The sequence below is a fragment of the Pyrgilauda ruficollis genome, unplaced genomic scaffold (genome assembly GCF_017590135.1).
Source record: "Pyrgilauda ruficollis isolate IOZ18807 unplaced genomic scaffold, ASM1759013v1 scaffold15, whole genome shotgun sequence".
Taxonomy (NCBI): domain Eukaryota; kingdom Metazoa; phylum Chordata; class Aves; order Passeriformes; family Passeridae; genus Pyrgilauda; species Pyrgilauda ruficollis.
The window spans coordinates 4,129,377-4,150,711 of NW_024513654.1; the positions used below are offsets into that span (position 1 = coordinate 4,129,377).

At 43.1% G+C, this 21,335-nt stretch overlaps 1 protein-coding gene across 1 annotated transcript in view; it reads right to left on the reverse strand.

The window, feature by feature from the left end:
- Positions 1-4,513: 4,513 nt before the first annotated feature.
- Positions 4,514-21,335, reverse strand: part of HTRA1 (HtrA serine peptidase 1) — a 33,550-nt gene continuing 16,728 nt past the window's right edge. The window contains 6 exon segments of the mRNA XM_041461132.1: positions 4,514-5,242; positions 7,615-7,710; positions 9,132-9,189; positions 10,003-10,117; positions 11,497-11,529; positions 12,213-12,407. Of these exon segments, the coding sequence (XP_041317066.1) occupies positions 5,074-5,242; positions 7,615-7,710; positions 9,132-9,189; positions 10,003-10,117; positions 11,497-11,529; positions 12,213-12,407 (666 nt within the window). The 3' untranslated portion in view covers positions 4,514-5,073.

A 21,335-nucleotide genomic window follows, 5' to 3' on the forward strand; every position in this document is an offset into this window, starting at 1 on the left:
CTGGAACTGATCCCAGTGGAGCTTTTCCTTTTGCACAGCCCTACCTTCCCTGTGGAAATTCTTCTTCATTTAACAAACAAACATTAAAACCCTTTAGCTGAGGATAAATGAAAGCAAAATTATTGGACTGCAAAACAAACCCAAGATGTGTGTCCTAGCTCCAGTCTATCATTATCCTTTACATAGCTGTTTATGCAAATGCAACATTTTCATGGCTGTAAACCCTTCTCTGTTACATGAATAAAATATTGATCTCTCACTAACCACACTGATGAAATGAAGCATTCTTTTGCCAACTCCTCTTCAAAAGGAAGGTTTCCTTTCAGGATCCCGACCTCCAAGTCAAATGTTGATTGAGATGTGAGGAAATGTACACTTATTCCTCTGTTAATTACACTTGGGTTTTATTACAGTTTGTTTTGTACCAGGGAGTGACAGCTAGAGCTCCTTTTCTGTTATATTTGCCTGTTTCTGGTTGATTTGCAGGTTGGTGGGTTGGTTTCTTTTTCTTACAAGTGCAAAGAACTTTCAAACAGTCACAGCATGCTGAAACATTCTGATTTTCCAAATCAGACAGTCGACTCTCCTTCCTTGCCAGACACACGAACTTACCGGAGATGAGATGCAGACAAAATCTACTTTTTCCTTGCCAGAACTGCCCAGTTCCTTGGAAGATTGGAATAAATTTTTATGAGGACAGCTTTCAGCACTTCTTCTGGGCAGACACTAAGTTCAGGCTTCCATGGACTCCTTCCTCACCCCCTCCTCCTGCAGGTCACCCCCTGAGCACAGCCACGCACAGCACCAGCAGACAGTGCCCAAATCACAGTGACACCTCCAGACTCAGTTCCCACAGAGGCTGGGATGGGTTTTTAGCTTCAATTCGCCCTCTCGTGGATTCACCTGTCCACAGGTTCTTAAGAACAGAAGCTGTGGCTGCCCTGGATCCCTGGCAGTGCCCATCTAGGACGGGAGCAGCCTGGGACAGTGGAAGGTGTCCCAGCCCCTGGGACTAGATGGTCTTTAGGGTCCCTTCCAACCCAAATCATTGTCTAATTCCATGAAAAATACCTAATTTTTTTTGCAGCTGTGGGATCAGGCCCAAGGGCTGCTGCTTCTCTCTCTGCTTTCAGGGATTTTGGGAAAGGGGCTGTCCAGGCAGACACAGCAAATCCTGCAGTCACTGCATGAACACATCCTGGATCACAATCAATAACACCCCACAAATGTACCCTCTGTGGAGGGGTGCTCTGCACCATTAGCTCCATTTCAGAGGGGAAAGGAAGATTACACTGCACTGCTGCTACCACAGTCCATCTCCCTCAAATATCCACATGGCAAACTTTCTGAAAATCACTGTGGTCTCTGCATAAACACTGAACAGAAAAGGAATGAACAGAAAAAATATTTAATTTTCTTCTCCAGCATGTTATGCAGCATTTTCAAGCTCCTAAATTGAATTCTTTACCACATTAAGTAAATTTGACTCGTATGCTTTAGCTCTGACTCATTTTCCTTCTAATCAGTTGCTAATTATTACCCATTTCCTCAGAAAGTTTATGGGGATAGATGCTGCAGTGCCATGACTACTAAACAAAACCCTGAAAATTGGAGGAAAACTTCCCAGCAGATGTAGATAGCTTAAATTGTTATTTCTTTCTTTACTTTCTCTGCCCAAATAGTCAATTTACATATGCACTGGTTTTAGCAGTAGTTTTATGCAATAAACAATCCTTAACTCATCTAGTTGTTGCATATTTACAGAGGAATGGTACAAAGAGGTTGAACTGGATTAAATCCTGGGGCCAGTGTCCAGCTCTGGCTTCTCTGCCAGCATCTTGCACAAGAGATGGGGTTTGGGGGGACCTGAAAAGGACTCACAGTGACCTACCATCACACAGAACTGAATTCTCACTGCTCTCATCGTTCACTGCTCTGGGTGGGTGACTTCTGCCTTTATCACTTCTGTTTTCGCTGGGTATTTGCAGCTGCAGTTTAATCAGTTCAATAGATAATCAGTACAGTTAAGTTCTGCAGTACTTTTCTGACATACAATAAGAACCTGTCTATAATCTAATCATGCCTTACGTCCCTCTCACCATAATTTGGAAAGATGTGGTTTTAAAAATATCCTCAGCTACCTTAACACGAATACAAAATAGTTCTAGGTAAAGAGGGGGAAAATAAAAGAAAAAAAGAAATCCTCTGGCAATGAAATGACAGGATTTTACTTCTTGGCATCTAAGCCACAGAAACCAGACAATTGTTAGTCTTGACCATTTTTTATAGCTCAAGACCTTTCCCGTATGGAATAAGTGAACTTGCATTTTGAAACTACCTCCAAGTGCAGCACACGTAGCCATCTACTCAGCATCACACAGCAACTCCAGTTTCCATTTCAGATGCTCCAAAATACTGAAAATCCAGCCAGAATGTCCAATTTCCCTGATTTGGCATCCAACACTTATAAAACTTCCAGGAAACTGATATTTAAACAAACTGTGCCAAAGGTATTCTGTACAAAGTATTTTCAAGTGCACTTTGGAAAGAACTGTCTGCTGAAATAACAAAGAATAGAAACTATTCCAAATCTGTAACCCCACAATACATCAAAAATACATGGTAATCAATTGTATTTAAAGAAAAACTTTGTTTCCACGTCTCTGCTTATCAGTAATCTTAGTTCAAATACTCAAAAATCATTTGGAGAATACTTTGATTGTAAGAAACCATCTGGGTAGCTGCATGGTTGGATACAAGGAAAGTAAATTCTAAATATTCATCCTTATGATATTCATGTGGTTACCAATATCCACTGCACAGAAATTAATTACAAATTAAGAAAAGGTAAGTCAGAAAACCACTTTCAAAGTGAATGGCTGCGATATGAGACCATCTCACATCCCACTGGATGGAGCTCAGGGCTAGAATTCTGGTCAAATATTTCACTAATCCCAGTGACCCAGGGAAACCATTTACAGAATTTCATTTGCTTCTTTCCTAATGCCCACACAAAGAAAATTAATGAGTTTGCATATTAAGAGGCCACAACAACAAGCAACAGCAACAAAAAGAATCAATCAGCTCTGCAAATTGTGCAAGCGCTTGTTTTGAAATAAAGAGGCAGATGAAAAATAACTTTGGTTTTAAATACAATTTCCTGGCTTTGAGGCTTTAGTTTAATTTTTGCTAGTTGGGGTAGGTGGAGTACTAGAGAAGGCAGGTGATTTTTAAACTCATTTTTGCTGAGAGCTGTGTATCACCACTCTGTGCTACACGGGGCACAAACAGATTCCAAAACATATCACCACTTCACCAGCAAGCTGGAACATTAATCAACATCAGCAGGATGAACTTGCAGTGCAAAGATGCTACAAAACACTTCTGCAAGATCATGCTTTGAGTTTTTGGGGCTGGAAAGGATTGCAGCCTGGCAGTGCTTGGCACGGCAGTGTTTTGGCAGATTTTCACACGTGTGATTTTCCACAGCCCAGGCACAAGGTGGTAATGAGGTGCTCCATCCTGCCAGGAGTCAATACTACACTGAAAGGCACACTGCAATAATTAATGCTACACAGTCTGCACATTTACAGTGATCCAGGTGAGCAAGGGCAGGCACTGGCAGCTGGGGATACAGAGGCCCCTCAGACTGGGATAAACTGAACCAGAAAACACAGCTGGGAGGAGAAGGAGCACTGTCAGGAATCCAGCTCTCGAGGATTTATTGCTGCATTTGGGTGGAATACAGCCCTTTCTTTAAAAATCATAAACTGCCAGCTACCCAGCTGGAGAGGTTTACTAAAACATTCTTTTTCCAAAAGAAGAGCCTGTTGAGGAATGAGAGTCACCAAAACTTGTCTACAGCCCTTGGATTTATTCTCTGAAATACATGTTACAACAGATCAAAGAAAAGGCTGCTTAGCCTAATATTCACCCAATGTAATTACCTTGTAATTAGGTGTAGCAGATTGTTCTCCTTCACAGCAAGACAAACCCACTCACCACCCCCAAGCTTCAAGGGCATCAATAAACATATGTATGAAGATTAATGCCCATTAGAGGAATGCCCAATTTCCCAGAGACAAAACCAGGTCCATATACACACCAGCACTCCAGATTTGGATAAACCAGGCCTGTTTTAAAGAGCTTAAGGCCAGGTCTAAATGGTTACAGACACCCTGATATCTGAACCAGAATGGTATGAGATCTGTGATCCACCATGTGGCAATCTCTACAGTGGGCAAACAGATTCCAGGCATTGGTGGAGCTGTAATTAAAACAGTAAGGAAAATGCATCAACATCTGGAAGACATAGGCAATATGACAAATTCAACCCAGCCTTGCTGAGGGGAACAGATGCACAAAAGCACAAACAAAAGGAACATACTGAAAAAATAAGTCATGTGATTAAATGATGATTAAAAGGAGACCACCAGGACATCTTCCCAGGCAGATATGCCATGCAAAGAAAACCACTCCGTAAGGGGAAGCAAAATGAGTCACTCACAAGAAATACTGTTGAATTCTTTTAATAACACTAGGAAAATATCATAGTATTAAAGTCCTGCACGGGATCCTTGGGAGGTTATTTGGGTTGGGATTCCTTTTGTGTTTATAAACCAAACTTTATTTCCCAATTGTGTTTTCTTTTAGGCTGACTACTCCTTTACAATGGCATTTCCAGTTAAAACACAGCTAACCTATAAATACCTGAATGCCACAGCACACATTGTGTGCGTGGGTTTTGTTTTGTTTAAGTCTTAGAGGAAATGACAGGAAATCTACTCAACACAGGGAAGCAAACGTCGATTTGTTAAGCGGGGGATGTAAAAGCCAGTAAAGAATACATTGCATACATAATACAGAAGGAAAAAAAGTTATCATCTGGAGTATGTGAAATTACACTGATTTTGCACCTTAAACCTAGTAGAAGTTATTCTGTTGGCCAATACTAATCCACTGAACAAGCAGAATGTTGGTCAGAAGTCTAACGTTTTCCTGTACCAGCACAGAGAGAATATAAGCAGTCCATTGCTGTTAAAAGAAAACATGAAATCCAGCTCATGTTTCTGGTTAGGGGTCGATTTCCTCGGGAACTATTGTTAACATCACATCTTCGTTGCCCCTGCGCACGACCATGTGCAACGTACTGTCCTTTTTAATAATGTCACTGACATCACTGGCTGAGCTTATCGACTGTCCATTGATGCTTATAATCACATCGTTGTCCTTCAGGCCACCACTGGAAACACAAAGCAGCAATGTGTTATTATAATTGCAGTTTTACTATTAGGGGGGGAGAAAAGAAAGAGCGCTGGATTATTTCTATTTCCCACCCAACAGCAGCTGTGCAGACATGGCAGCCATGAGGAAAGCAATCAGAATTTAGGAAGCAGTGAAGGTTACAATAAAGTGCAGAAACCTCAGGATCTGATGGATGTACAAGTTTGATGAATCCCGTATTTCACTGTATTCAAAGGAATTCGCTGTTACAAATGGCAGTTAATTCTGCAATAAAGATCCTAGGTGTTGATATCTGTCTTCTAAAATAATTGCAACAAAGCAGATTCATTTTAGAGGGGAGATTCCCCAAGCTTTTGTTCCTGAATGCATAGAAGCAACCTGAAGCATAGAGAAGCAACCTGAGTGGCACTGTGTGCTAACAAGCAGTTCCAGCCCCTGTTCTGCATACAGGTTACTGGCAGCCACTTCACCCATCCTTCATGTTTTAAACCTGAGCAAAGTAACACATGTTAGTGTGTTACATCTTGTTTGGTCACCAAAAATCAAATGTGTCCTTCCTCTGCTGCTCATAGCAGCCAAAATCCATTTTTCTGACCTCAAAATCTGAACCTTTCTGATTCAAAGCAAGACAGGGCAGAAGCAGGGCTGTGTCTCTCCCCAGGCTGGCTGGAGCTGCTGCCAGCACCAAGAAATGGCTGGTGAGGGATGCCACAGACCACAACATCTTGCCCAGTCTTGCACAACGATCTGGCTCCAAGTTATGGAAAAATTACCCGACACAGATCAGACATGATTCAACCCTTCACAAGCATAATCCTTCACAAAACCACAGACCACTCATTGGCCCCTTCCACCCACAGAAGGCGCCTGACACGAGTGTCTCCTGCAAGCAGGGTGCCCTTGGCCAATGTTTGCAACAAATCTGGTTGCCTACAGAAGGCATGGCTCAAAACGTGTCCGTGGAGGGAGTCACTGCATGGTTTTTCATGCAGCCTCTGCATGTGGCTAAAAGGACAGGTCACTGCAGCTCTGCACATCCACAAAAGTGCTGGGCAGATCAGCAGAAGGAAACCCCTGAGGCAGGGATGGGAGTGGGGGAGAGCCAACATGGGCTGCATTTTGACTGCCAGGCCAGCCTTTGGATGGAGCACCTTGGTTTGGGTCTTCCTTCACGTTAGGTTACATTGCCTCATTTCTTCTCCCTCACAAAGTCCCTCTCCACTCTCTGCTATCACCCACACTCCTAAATGACTGTTCTGCACCTTCAGACTGAACCTGAACACCAAGGCAGCAATTCCAGCCCCACACTGAAGCAGCCCAATCATTCCTGCACATTCCTTCACACTGCAGACACTCAGCAGTGCTCTGCCTGACAAGCACTGCCAACAGGGATCATCTACAAACACAGCAGCAGTTCAGAGAGCATGCTGGACAGCTATCACTATTTATCTTACACCCAAACTGCCTAAAAACACACCATCCAACCATCCTTGCAGTCTTCCCAAAAGGCAATGTATGCCTGCCCCAAGCAGCTTTCTGCCTACATCCCTTTGGTGCCACATAAACCTCTTTGTTGCCACTAAGATTTACTCCTCTCTTAAATGGTCCCTAGCTTCAGAAAATGAATAAGGTTTCCCATTTCCTGCCCTGGATTACTGAGCAGTTTCCTATCAGGCAAACCCTGAGAGAAAAGTGTCTCCAGCAAAAGCCAGCCAGTGACCACAGCCCAGCTGCCAGGCTTCAGCCAGACGTGGTACCAACCAGCAGGGCCAGCTTCTGAGCAAATACTGAGTAATAGGAGCAAAAAAAGTCAGTTGTCCAAGCCCAAACGCTCTTCCAGTAATGTGACTGCTGACAAAGCTCTCACATGGAAGAGTCTCTGCTGCCAAGAGAGGATTTCAGCCCCACGGTGTGCCAGGGGAGCTGGGTTTGGCCAGTGCTGAGATGGACATTTCTTCCAAAGTGGACCCAAAAGCTTCTCACTTGCTCTCCTGCAGTGACCAGCAGGGCCATGGAGAGTGTGCAGGAACAAAAGTCTTTATTCAGCACTGGCACTGGTACAGCAGATGCCTTGGAAGCAACTGCTGAGAAAAACGAAAAAGGAGTTTTCACACCCCCTGAATCCCTTCCCTTTGGGCCTGGAAGGCTGACAGGGCTTCCCTGCAATACCCTGATACAGTTACAGTATTGCCCATCAGGGACCAGAATAAAACCACAAACCCATTTCCAGCAGACAACCTAACAGCAATCAGATGGTCACAGCCTTGTTAATTTAGCCTAATGAAGAAAGCCAGTTAAGCAGGAACAGTCTCCATCGTTACCCCCTTAAGTCAGTGGCAGTGGTTTTGAGAAAAAAGCACTTCAACCTACGCTTCAGCTGGTGTTTCTGGAATGACTTCAATGACATAGGCCCCAGAGACAACATCAGGGAAGTCTTTATGGCGATCCTTCAGCTCTCTAGCTTTGCTGAAAAATGAAGAAATAGCAAAGAAAATATTTTGTCAAGACAGGAAAAAAACCCCCCACGCATTTTGCTGAAGTCACTTAACACGAGTTGAGGTGTTTTACACACACTGGTATGTCACCTCAGCATTCATTTTAACCCTTAGATGTGTATTTCAGGAATTATTACATTTTTTTGCATGCATACAGCTTTTTAATGTCTATTTCTGGTAAAGGCAGCCATTTCAATAGACACAGACAACCAGAGTTCAAACATTTCAAAGCTTTAGAATGAATGCGCAGATTGTTGAATCACAAAATGGTTTGGGCTGGAAGGGACCTTAAACCCCATCCAGTCCCCATGCCTACCATGGCAGGGACACCTTCCACTATCCCAGGGTGCTCCAAGCCCCATCCACCCTGGCCTTGGGAACTTCCAGAGATCCAGGGGCAGCCACAGTTTCTCTGGGCACCCTGTGCCAGGGCCTGCCCACCTTCACAGGGAAGATTTTTTTCCTAATATCTCATCTAAACCCACTCTCTCAGTTTGCAGCCATTCCCCCTTGTCCTTTGTAAATAGTCCCTGCCCATTTTTCTTTCAGGCTCCTTTCAGGTACTGAAAGGTCACAATTAGGTAAAGCCCAAAGCTTCTCTACTCCAGGCTGAACAATCCCAATTCTCTCAGCCTTTCCTCATGGGAGAGGTGCTCAACCCCTCTGATCATCTTTGGGACCTCCTCTGGACTGGCTCCAACAGGTCCATGACCTTCCTGTGCTGGGGACCCCAGAGCTGGATGCAGAACTCCAGGTGGGGTCCCCTCAGAGCAGATTAGAGGGACAGAATCACCTCCTGCAATCCTGAACACCTAAAAAACCCCAGCCCCTTGTGTTTCAATGCTCTGCTCTACCTGTGGATCCTGCCCAAGGGAAAACTTCTGGTTATTTTTACAGGACATGGCATTACCTGCTCATGAGTCTCTTGTAGTCTGAGCATGAATAAGCAAGTCCACACAAAAGCTTCATTTGACATTAAGTGAATTGTTTAATGAAAATAACTTTATAGGAATGGAAGAACGCACGTAGCTGACGTAAGCCATGAAAACATACAACAACATGGATATAACCCAGGACAGAGCCACAGGCACTAGCTACTCTCTTCTGAAGCATTAAGGAGAAGAAAAAGCCAGGAGCTGTTTAAGAACTAGCTCATAGAAGAGTCTAGAGGAGAGTCCCACCAGGTGGCAGATGCAGAGGAGAAGGTGGCCAGGGTTTGTCACCAGGGCTGGCTGGGTTTGTCACCAGGGCTGGCTGGCTTTGTCACCAGCACGCACAGAGACCCTCGGTGCTGGCTCCAACCTCCCGGGCGCTGCTGCACGTCCCCAGCTGGATCCAAATGCATGCAGAGACCACGCTGGGGAAGGGTCAGGAGCCACCCTGGTTACTTACCTGGGGCTTAGTGACATCATGCGTATGCCAATGTATTTCTTTTTGGTTACAGCTTTTCCTGCAAAAAGGAAAACGAGTTGTGATCAGTTGTTCTGACCTAAAGAGCCTCACGGGCTGCTGGCTTTCAAAACTTTATCTTTCACTTCTTCAGACTTTTGATATTTATATGTTTTTTTTTCTATTTTTTACTTGCTTTATGGTAGCACACATTTTATAGTTATGGATAACTTGAGGAATACCGTTTATGGTTAAATTTACTTTTTGGTTTTGTGTTTATTTATAGGTGGCATTTTTATTTTGATCATCTGAGGTTCAGGAATAATTTCTGAGGTTTGATCATCTGAGTTAGGAATAATTTTTTTTATGTTTTTAATTTAGGTCTATTTTTGACAGTCTTATTTTTGCGGCTTGGTTTATTTGCTTATTGTTTTGGTGCTTGTTATTGGTTGTATTTTTGGAGATATGAGCATTTATATGGCAGACTTTTATAAGTAGTTTTTTTATATTTTGGTAGCAATGTTCTTTTACTCTTCAGCAGTTTAAATTGGTTTGGTTTTTTTTGTTTGTTTGTTTTTGTTTTTGTTTTTATTTTTTACGCTGCTAGTTAGCTTTTTTTTACTTTCTTAGCCATTCTTACAGAGTGTTGGCTACTATTTATGAATTAGTGTAGAGGTAGAGTTTTGGCTACTTTTTTTTTTTTAATCTTAATGCCAGCCAGGCTGCTGACTTTCTGGTTTATCACTGTTTTCACAGAATGGTTTGTGTTGGAAGGAACCTTAAAGGTCACTTATTTCCAACCCCCTGCCATGGGCAGTGATGCCACCCACTAGACCAGGTTATTTTCTGGTTTTCCTCTTCCCAAGTACAGTACCTTTAGCTTGTCTGTCATGGGATTCAGTTAGGAACTTCTTTATTTTATCCGATGGGATAGCAAATGAGATGCCTGCTGTGACTTTTAATGTGTTGATTCCAATGACTTCACCATCCTGGAGGAAAAAAAAAAAAAAAAACAAAATAACAAACCACCTTATTAGCAAATATGGAGCGCCTCAAAGAGGAATGGATTATTTCTTCCAAGCAGTCACAAAGACAAATTCACATTTTGTAGCTGGTCTTCTATTTTCTATGTTTTAAGCATAATGTTTTGAGTCTATTGATAAAACACTACTTAGGAATTTTGAAAAATCAATGTGATTATTCATCTTGATGCAGAAGAGATCCAAACTGGGCAATTCTCATGCTTGCAGCAGATGAGCAACACATTCTGCAGCTATTCTGTGTTTATTTCAGCATGGCACCGACTGCTCCTGAGCCACTATTACATAACAACATAAAGAAAAATACAGTTTGCCAAAATCAAAAGTTTTCCTGGCAATATAACTCCAAGAGCTTTGGATGAAACATCTCTGATGTCATCTCTTTTGAAACCTCACCAGTTTCATTCTCTGGTTCATTCCAGACAAAAATTGTCTAACTACAGGTGTTTTTAAGTGAAGATTAAGTGTGACTGAATGTGTGCTGTGAATTGGGTGGGAAAAAAAAAATTGCCAAATCTCCTCCAAGGCAGAAACTCTGAGTAGTTCTGAGTTTCAGTCTGTGCCATACCTCCTGAGGACTCAACCCCATGTACCCTCAGGAGACCTGAGAGCTCTCACACAGTTTTGCAACCTGCTTCAGTTCATTCTACAATATTGGCAAATAAACCCTAATATCCTGAAAACATGTGGAGTTTTTTGGTGTGATTCAAAATGGAAGGGTAGATACGTTTTAGAAATATTTAGCTGAGCTTCTGTGTGAAAAGAATTTTTTTTTTAGTGTGATTCAAAACGGAAGGGTAGATACGTTTTAGAAATATTTAGCTGAGCTTCTGTGTGAAAAGAAAATAATTGCCAGCTTCATCCTGAAAACATGTGGATTTTTTTTGTGTGATTCAAAATGGAAGGGTAGATACGTTTTAGAAATATTTAGCTGAGCTTCTGTGTGAAAAGAAAATAATTGCCAGCTTCAGGGTAAACAGCAAGGGCAGACACCTCACTGTAAAATGTGTTTTTCCCTTTTTGAAAGGCTTGAGCAAAAAAAACATTACACTTGTTTGAAAATATGCAAACCATAAACATCTTAAATATTGAAATCCAAATGTAGCTTTTTGCCAACAAAAACAGAGACAACTGATTAGTAAGAGCCATGTGAATTTTGTGTAGTCAGCCAGATATCGAAAGCTGCAAATCCCACATCTGGTGGGGGGAGTTTGCTTTTTTTTTTTTGTTGGTTTGGGTGGGGTATATTGTTTGGTTTTGTTTTTTTTTTTTTTTTTTAATTAAACAGCAATAAGCTTGACACTAAGCAAACTTAGAGAAACTCTTACCAGATTTACTAGGGGTCCTCCAGAGTTCCCATACTGAAAATAAACATAAGTTAAACACATTTTAGTATTTACCTCCCAATTTTTTGCAAGCAAGATATAAAAGAAATTTTTGCAATATTTCTGTAGTATTGTTTCCATTGTCTATTAAATCCATGCAATAGAACTGTCTTAAACAGCAAACCCATAAAACTATACTTTAACATCACCCATTTTAGCTGAGCTTTGCAAATACTTAGTTTTTCTTCTCCTGCCAGAGTAAGTTAAGACAGCCAAGGTTTTCCTTTTGTTTTCTTAGTGCCACACTAGAAACTGAGAAGATTTTAAGACAGCTCTGGGAGCTGTTAGTGAAGATTTCTTACAAGGACAAGATCTGAAGTACAAAAACTATTGTTTTGCCTTAATGCAGAAACAAACTTGAACCCTAAATGAAGCTTGGCTTCTTTTTCAGAAAACAAGCTGGATTTCCAAAAGATATTTATTTGCCAGAGCATACTGCCTCCTCCCTTGCAATCTGCAAGGATTTTGAAGTGAAGGCAGATATTGTGCCTGGTGTGGCTCCTTGGGGGGGTTTCTAAGTAACAACCAAGTGATGCTGCGGTGCAGATGTCCAGATTTACAGGGAGGGAAATGCTCCCTGCTCCTAAGAACAGCATCCCAGGAGGGGTTTCTGCTGGGGAAACATCAGGGCTGAGGGCAGCAGCCCAGAGGGGACGTACATTGATGATGGCATCTGTCTGGATGTAGTCCATGTCGGAGTTGCGCAGCCCCAGCTCCTTCCCGCCGCGCTGTGTGGTGCTGACAATGCCCGTGGTCACCGTGTTCTGCAGGGAAAAGGGACTTCCAATGGCCACCACAAACTCCCCTGGCCTCAGGTCTGCAGACTGACCAAGCAGAAGGACTGGCAATTTACCCTGAAAAAAAAAAAAAGAAAAGAAAAAAAAAAAGAAAATTCAAATGTTAAGACCCTGCTCCGCTGGCAGAACAAATGTTACAGAAGGATGAATACATTCACAGGGTAGAGGAAAAGAGAGAGGCTTTTATCCCTCAGGGATTTTGTTCTGTTTTCTTTGAGTATTTTTTTGTGTGGGTTGGTACAGAAACATCCAGTGTGGGCTCTTTACACTGGAGAACTTTTTCCACAACAGGTACCCATTAAATCAAGAACAATTAAAAGACCAAAGGAATATTTATGCTCTGCTGTACAAAGCAAACATCTGATGATACTAGAAATAAGCCACTTCCAACAGTTCTTGAAATAATTAGCAAACAGCTGCTGAAGTAAAAATATGATATTGTTGGAGAGTGAACACTAAAGAATCATGAAAGCAACAGCCCAAGAGTTTTAAGCATGCATGTGTACAGTTAAAAGTATTTTATATTCTCACAAGACACCAGCCAATGATTCATCTTACTTTCTTTTAATGAAGTATCTCTTGTAAATAATTATATTTCCTCCTACATACAGTGATGTCTTCCTCTGAAGATGTTACGATTTAAGGACCTGATGTGATTTTTCTGTTATGACAGTAGGATACCATTATACTTTCCTTTCAAGATCTTATCTCTAAACATATTAAATATCACATAGTTGAAGACATTCCCACTAAAACATTCTTAAAATCCAGCAAACACTGCATTGTACAGCAATTAAAAATAAAAAAGGGGAGGGAAGGTTGTATCCACACTTGCCAATGAATCAAGGGTGTTCTGAAACAGATCATACTTCAAATAAATGCTTTTTTTTTTGATTCATCACCTGCCTGTACAATACACATTGAGTGCCATTTCTCCCTTTCCTCACACTTTTAAAAGTCAATCTCTACGCTTATAGTGATGTGACATGTTTTTAAATATTTTTTTTTTATCTGTTGTCTAAATGATCCTGGTCCTCCCCAGGTAATTTAACCATGTATTTAATCATGTCACTAGACTATTTCTATTAGCAGCAATGAACCTGGACACGTATAAGTGCAGGTTTAGACTTAAGGATTTGGAGGGTTAGGTTACTGAACCCAAAAATCAAAACAGAATTCTGGAGGCATTTATCTTTTGCTTGGCAAAGCTAACTTGAACCTAGCTTTCCTCCAGCTTGACCTACTTCAAGTTTTGGCAAAAAGAGAAAATATTGCATGTTTAATTTGGAAGCTCACTGCTGGCTCTGAAGGGGTTTTTTACCAGCAGTTTGAAAGCCTGACTCAATAAGTCATCCATAGGGACAAAAATTCAGCATTATAAACTAACCCTAATTCCCATCACTTTGTACTTTTCACCTACAGTTTATATCTAATATCCTAAGAGACAATGCCTGCAAAGTAGAAAGCAAAAAATAATGGCATCAGTTATCTCTATATGCTGCTGCAAATACAGAAGTTATGGTTTTAATGTTTAACAAGACTGGTCTTGTGTATCCTTTATCCAGCTTTGTTCCAATCCCACCAGGGAAGTTTCATTCAGATGAGCAGATTGGTTCAATAAAATTCATTACCAGCTCCCAGACAGGGTAAGATGCTTTATGGAAACTTATCTTGCAGCCTCCAGCAGAAAGAAAATAATTAAACCAACTGCTTGTTCAACAGAGGGAGCTGGAAGAGCAGCAGAACAGGCAGCACAGAAAACAGAAAGCATTTCCATGTCTATTTGCTTTCAGAGGGAAGTTATCACAACCAGCAATGCCCTAGTAATGACTATTAATAATAATGATAAAATACAGCCCTTATCAGTGCCACAGCCACAGATAAACCCAGCTGTGGCTTAGCTCTGGGAAGGATGCAGCAGCTGTGCCCTGTTTCCCCATCACTGCTGCAGCACTGCAGAGAAGCAGCAGCAGCATCCCAGGGCAGTCCCTGCTCCAGGCACAGCCAGGGGAGGTGTCCAGGCCAGGGAATCAGGCAGTTGTGATCAGCTAGCACAAACAGCCCCATCTGGGTCATGTTTGGACACAGGGAGCACCCTGGCCCTTCCTCCTCTCACCAGATGCTATTGAGCTTACGTAGCACGTGTTTGCAAGATGTCATTGGTCAAAACCAGCATCTTCTTTTGGCACTGCTTTCCAAAAAAAACAAAACCAAAAAAAACCCCAAAACCCACACAAAAGACAAAAAGTGGTGTTTGTTTATATCCCAGTGCACTGAACACAGACACTTTGCAGAGAAAGAGGACATTTATCAGCAAATGAAACAGAGACAAGCAAAAGAAAACAGAATACTTTTTATGTTTCATTACCAGGAAAAAAAAAAAAATAAAGGCTGGTCATGTACAAAGTTAAAATATTTATACAAAGTTCCTGAGTTGTAACAACAGTCACAAAGCCAAAATTGCATCTGGCAGCAGAGGGAAAGTACAGGAACGGCCTGTGACTAATACAATTCTGATTGTGCTGAGTTTTCAGGGCTGTGCCTATACTAGCCAGGCTCCAGTTCAAGCTCTGATGCTGTATGGATTGGCTGCAGGTCACCCCTGTGATTCAACACTCCTTCTGGAAAGTCTGGCTAACCTTTCCCTTGCTAGAAACAAAAATCCATTGCAAAAACCTCCTGGTCCTGCACACATTATGAAACACAGCTTTGGAAAACGTGTCCTCTCTTCCTTGTGATTTCCTGGTGTGGGCAGAACTGACACACGGACAGCACTGCATGTAAATGTGTTAGTGCCCCTACAAAACAATGCCATGAAGAATTGGTTATGATGAATATATGTGTTGTCATGGCTGTAAATTTGGGGAGTTCTCTAAAATAGCTTAAAACATTGGCACGCTCAGCATTAAATTTTCTATTATAAAAAAACCAAAACTCAAGTATTTTTTTTACATTGTGCAAGTGGTTTTGAAATGAAACCAGTATAAAACCTATGAAAATCCCGTGATGGAGTGGGAAAAACATCCTTTTTCAGCCCAGGAGGAGCCCTGGCAATGGCAGGCAGGCAGTGCTGTAACCAGGATCGTGTCAGAACAGCCTCTCTGTGCCCTCACACCCTGCCACTGGTCAGCTCATCCCCAGGAAGTTAAGGAATCCTGGTAAACTGAGGGTGAGCTCAGGGCTCTTAATAACTGTACTTAATAAATGTGCATTCTTCAATCTTTACATAATGTCTGATGGCCGTCAGGATGACATGAGCACCACTCCAACTCGTGATTCTCCTGCTTTAACTACAGATTTGCCACAGCAGTTAATTAAAAGTGCCAGGCAAAGGACCATGCCTTGCAGCACCAGCAGCAGGGAGCCAGGAACACCCGAACCCAGCTCTCCCAGTGACTCACTGCACGGCCTTGGGCAACATATAATACCTTTTCTACCCCTGTCTTTTCTAACTCCTCCTTTGATGAAGCCTTGGGGCTCTGCTGGATCCGTGTTTACTCAGTAAAACAAATCTGCAGGCAGGCATTCTGCAAGCCCACAGAAATAGGACTAAACATGCAAAGCCCTAAGTGGCACATGACTCACTGTTTACACCCAGCCAGAGAAGGAGCCATTAATTAGGGTTAATATTTTAAGGCTTTTGCATCCCAAAGGGCTTCAGACATTTTTATATATGGATTTGACTCGAACCCTGGATAAACACAACTCCCACGACATGGAGAGGTGCACACCACCACAAGAAATGTCTCCAGCCACAACAGGACACAGCTATTGTGGCATGAGGAGAGGTAGAGATCAGCATCACCAGCCAGAGGGACTCGGAGAAACATGGAACCATTTAGGTTGGAAAACACCTCTGAGATTATGGAGTCCAAACGCTAACCCAGCACTGCCAAGGCCACCAGTAACCCATGTCCCCAGGTGCTGCATCCTGCTTTTAATTCCCTCCAGGAATGGGGATTCCAACACTGCCCTTCTGTGAGGAAATTTGTCCCAATATCCACCCTGAGCTGCCCTGGCCCAGCCTGAGGCCGTTCCCTCTGCTCCTGTCCCTGTTCCCTGGAGCACAGCCCGACCCCCCCGGCTGTCCCCTCCTGGCAGGAGCTGTGCAGAGCCACAAGGGCCCCCTGAGCCTCCTGTGCTCCAGGCTGAGCCCCTTCCCAGCTCCCTCAGCCCCTCCTGGGGCTCCAGAGCCTTCCCAGCTCTGTTCTCTTCCCTGGACACGCTCCAGCCCCTCCATGTCCTTCTTGCAGTGAAGGGCCCAAAACAGACCCCAGGATTCAAGGTGCAGGGACAGCACAGATGTTCACCTGGTGTCCTCTAACAGCACAACTTGAGTCAGATAAAGTAAGTGAAATCTGGACAAAACAGCTAAAAAAGAGGAGGAAGCACAAACCCACCACCAGGCACAGCCACTGCCATGGAGAAATGGAAGCCCAGAGACAGACGGCCATAAGCAGGAGGTGTTTTGGTTTGAACTTTTTCATCCATGAAATAAGTGAATGTGTCTCTGTGCTGGCACAGAAAGCAAGTAAATCCCTCCTCTGTTCTGTAATCCCCTTCATTTGTGGATGGAAAGTCAGGAATTTGCAGGAAGCACTTTGCAGTTCAATAAACGGATGAAGAGGAGACAAAAGTTCTGAGTTCAGTCTGTGTTAGCCAGCGACAGATCTCCTTCATGCTTCTTATTTTTAGGTGGGAAAGGCACAGATGCTGGTATGGAACACTAATGCAGCTGTTAGTGTAACTCTGGCAAAACATGTAACTGCCCTGGGAATTGCATTTGTGTTCTGACTAATTCAGCTTTCAGAATACGTTATGGCAAAATAAAAACACCAGTCATGAGCGTATAAAAATATAGAATATCATCTACAATCTAGAAACTGCTTGACAGAGAGTCAAAGAAAACAAAAAACTCAGGCTGAACACATTACAAGCCTCCAGAAGTATTTCATCTATAGTTAGAAAAGCAAAACTGAGTCTCCTTATCTAAATATGGAGCATGGGAAGCTTGCAGAAAAAAAAAGAAGAGGATGAAGTGTTGTTTTGATATGTCACCAGGTTTTCAACTGCCTGGCAAGGGTGCTGCATCCTGCTTTTAATTCCCTCCAGGAATGGGGATTCCAACACTGCCCTTCTGTGAGGAAATTTGTCCCAATATCCACCCTGAGCTGCCCTGGCCCAGCCTGAGGCCGTTCCCTCTGCTCCTGTCCCTGTTCCCTGGAGCACAGCCCGACCCCCCCGGCTGTCCCCTCCTGGCAGGAGCTGTGCAGAGCCACAAGGGCCCCCTGAGCCTCCTGTGCTCCAGGCTGAGCCCCTTCCCAGCTCCCTCAGCCCCTCCTGGGGCTCCAGAGCCTTCCCAGCTCTGTTCTCTTCCCTGGACACGCTCCAGCCCCTCCATGTCCTTCTTGCAGTGAAGGGCCCAAAACAGACCCCAGGATTCAAGGTGCAGGGACAGCACAGATGTTCACCTGGTGCCCTCTAACAGCACAACTTGAGTCAGATAAAGTAAGTGAAATCTGGACAAAACAGCTAAAAAAGAGGAGGAAGCACAAACCCACCACCAGGCACAGCCACTGCCATGGAGAAATGGAAGCCCAGAGACAGACGGCCATAAGCAGGAGGTGTTTTGGTTTGAACTTTTTCATCCATGAAATAAGTGAATGTGTCTCTGTGCTGGCACAGAAAGCAAGTAAATCCCTCCTCTGTTCTGTAATCCCCTTCATTTGTGGATGGAAAGTCAGGAATTTGCAGGAAGCACTTTGCAGTTCAATAAACGGATGAAGAGGAGACAAAAGTTCTGAGTTCAGTCTGTGTTAGCCAGCGACAGATCTCCTTCATGCTTCTTATTTTTAGGTGGGAAAGGCACAGATGCTGGTATGGAACACTAATGCAGCTGTTAGTGTAACTCTGGCAAAACATGTAACTGCCCTGGGAATTGCATTTGTGTTCTGACTAATTCAGCTTTCAGAATACGTTATGGCAAAATAAAAACACCAGTCATGAGCGTATAAAAATATAGAATATCATCTACAATCTAGAAACTGCTTGACAGAGAGTCAAAGAAAACAAAAAACTCAGGCTGAACACATTACAAGCCTCCAGAAGTATTTCATCTATAGTTAGAAAAGCAAAACTGAGTCTCCTTATCTAAATATGGAGCATGGGAAGCTTGCAGAAAAAAAAAGAAGAGGATGAAGTGTTGTTTTGATATGTCACCAGGTTTTCAACTGCCTGGCAAGAGATTACTGTTCTCCCTTAAAAATAAAATAAAAATGAAATTACAATAAAATAAAATAAAATAAAAATAGTAATAAAAAATATGCTGGTGCTGGCAGACCCACCCTGGAGATGTGTTTTGCTGCATGGGAAGCTGGAGCAGCACATTGTCCCCACAGTGAGGGCTACTAGAAGCAGAAGATGGCAGGAAACCACTGCTGCCTAAACTGATGAATAAACTGGAGTTAAGATCCAAGCTTTTTACAAGCTATTTCATTCCTATGGGTCCTGAAGGCTTCTGGAAGCAATATGTGGGCTTCCTCAGGCTCTCAAGAGGAAGCAACGTATTACAGATTTCAAAGTGAAATAGCATTTTAGTAAAGCCACTTACATCTGGTGTCCAAGTGGTTTGTTTCTTCAAAATGTGGGCTATTAAAATATTGATGCATAAACAGAGAAGTTTGCTTTCCTGCCTCCTCCAGTTTGTACACACAGGGGAAAATCAAATCCCCTCTGACCACAAAGATACAGACACTCATTGCCTCAGGAAACCACCAGGGGAACGAGGGCAGAAGGTCTTGTTGGTTTAAAAGTGTCAAACAAAGTGTTTATTAACAAGATGCAGGAGAAACCTTAAGCTGAAGGGTTCAGCTGAAGGGCTGAAATGTCACCACAAATTAGAGACGGGTCACAGCCCCACTGCTGCTGCACCATGCAGGTGCCAAATCCTCTCTGGGGAAAAGAGCCGGGAACTGGCCACACTGAGGAACAAAAACCTTCAGGACCTGGCCTGTGTTCCCTGTGTGATTTCAGGGTCAGTGTCTCATGGCTGGTTTTTAAGCATGTAGAAAGAAGGAACACCTCAAAATAAAGCCATTCACCCTGCTCCTCCCTTCAGTGCCAAACCACAGGCATCATTTTTGTGGACAGAGCTCGATTTCCAGGGCTGAAAAGGGTCTCCAGGCAAAAGCCACCTCCACCTTCCATTGCTTTGGGCATTCAGTTTCCATTTGGGTTGGGTTCTTTTATAATTCTGCCCCCACCTTAACCCTGATGTTGTCCATTAAACCGGCCTGAAATTTCCTCCCCTTCTGCTGGTGTTTATTTTTCAGCAGCTGTATCACACATTCTGATTTAACAAGGTAGTTATTTGCCTTGAGATGAATTCCACAATGCAGCTCTGCCAGCAAAAAAGCATCTGCTCCCTTTGGAGTGTTGTGCAACAGTTTTGATGGGTTTCACACTCGCCGCAGCATCACACGTGCCACGCAGGACAGATTATTTATTTCACCAGTCCCTGCCTATGCTGCCAAAATCCAACTTTTTCTAGGGAAGTCGTATAAATTTTGCATGCTCATATCCAAACTGTCTGCAACTGCACTGCTCCTTTCTAGTGATGTGGTCTCCTCCTTGCATTTGGAAGGATATTTAGATTGGATTCATGGCTAGCACACTGATTCCAATCTTACTTCCTACTTTCAACACTCCAGCAAACTGCTCTGTGTCACCACAGACATGAGAAACACTGGTGCTCTCTTTTATAGTCTGTAAAAACAAGCACATTTTAGGACTGGCACAACTGCTCCAAGGTTTCTGTTCCTCACTGACTGCAAGATGTTTTTCCACGGAGAAGAATTTAATCAGGGACATGGTTCATCCTCACTGCTGCCCAGATTTTACCACCCTCTTTCATTTCCTACTGCACTCAGCAAAGCCAAATTAGTTCTAGTAATGTCTTTGGCCAGATGTTCACACCTTAGAGGAAAACAGCATGCAGGCTGCTGCAAAATCTGAACAGCTGTAGGAATACCAGCTGACAGCCTGAGCCCACACTGCAAGACCAGCTCTGTTCCTAATCACAGAGCATTCTTCACCCTTCAGATCATGCCTTAACATGCCACACATAAAAAAGAAGAAAAAAACCCTTCTGCATCTTTGATGTCACCTTCAAATAATTTATTCCAATTTAGGAACTTTGCCTCTTACTTCAGAAAAATTCTTAGGGATGGTTTTCATGCCCTATCCAGATTTTTAAGGGGTTATTTGTACCACCCCATTGACTTCTTTAGCCAGCAAATACATTTCAAATTCAACAAATTATTACCCCAGTGATTTTGAAGTCTTTTATGCATCTGAATGACTGCAAGGCATTCCAGTACAAAAAGGAAAGCTCAAACACTGAACTTGAAAGGGTATATAAAAATGCCCCATAAAAGTTCAGTCTGAGAATCAATTTCTCAGCTGACCATGTTTCCATTTTAACTTTTTTTTGTGAACACGTAGAACATTGTTTTTAATTCTCAAATGCAAAGCAACACCTGCCCTGTGAGCAGAGGTGCCTCAGGCCTCACCTTGCACTGGGGTTTCCCAGTGCCACGTTACCAGAGCTGGCTGGGAATCTGGGTCTCCCATCCCTTTACATTTCCCCCCAGTCTTCTCAAAATTATCCTGAGGGGCTGGAGGAGGCCAGGAGGAGAGCACCACCCAAGGTACTGCCTTGTACAGCTGATAAGATGCTTCCAAGGGCAGCTCAGACCAGTTCCAGCCCTGCTGAGCAGTGGTTTCCACCACATGCCCATCTGGATGAATTATCTTTTTCCCAAGCTGCTTCCAGGTTCCCCCTTCCCACAAGCAGCTTCCCAGGACAACTAGGAGCCATTTCCTCGGGGTATCAAATGCCATTCAAGCCATGGCTGCTCTTTTCCTGAGTCCCCAAACTGACCATCACAGCAGTTCAGTGTCTCCTCTCTGACTGCCACCTCTCTG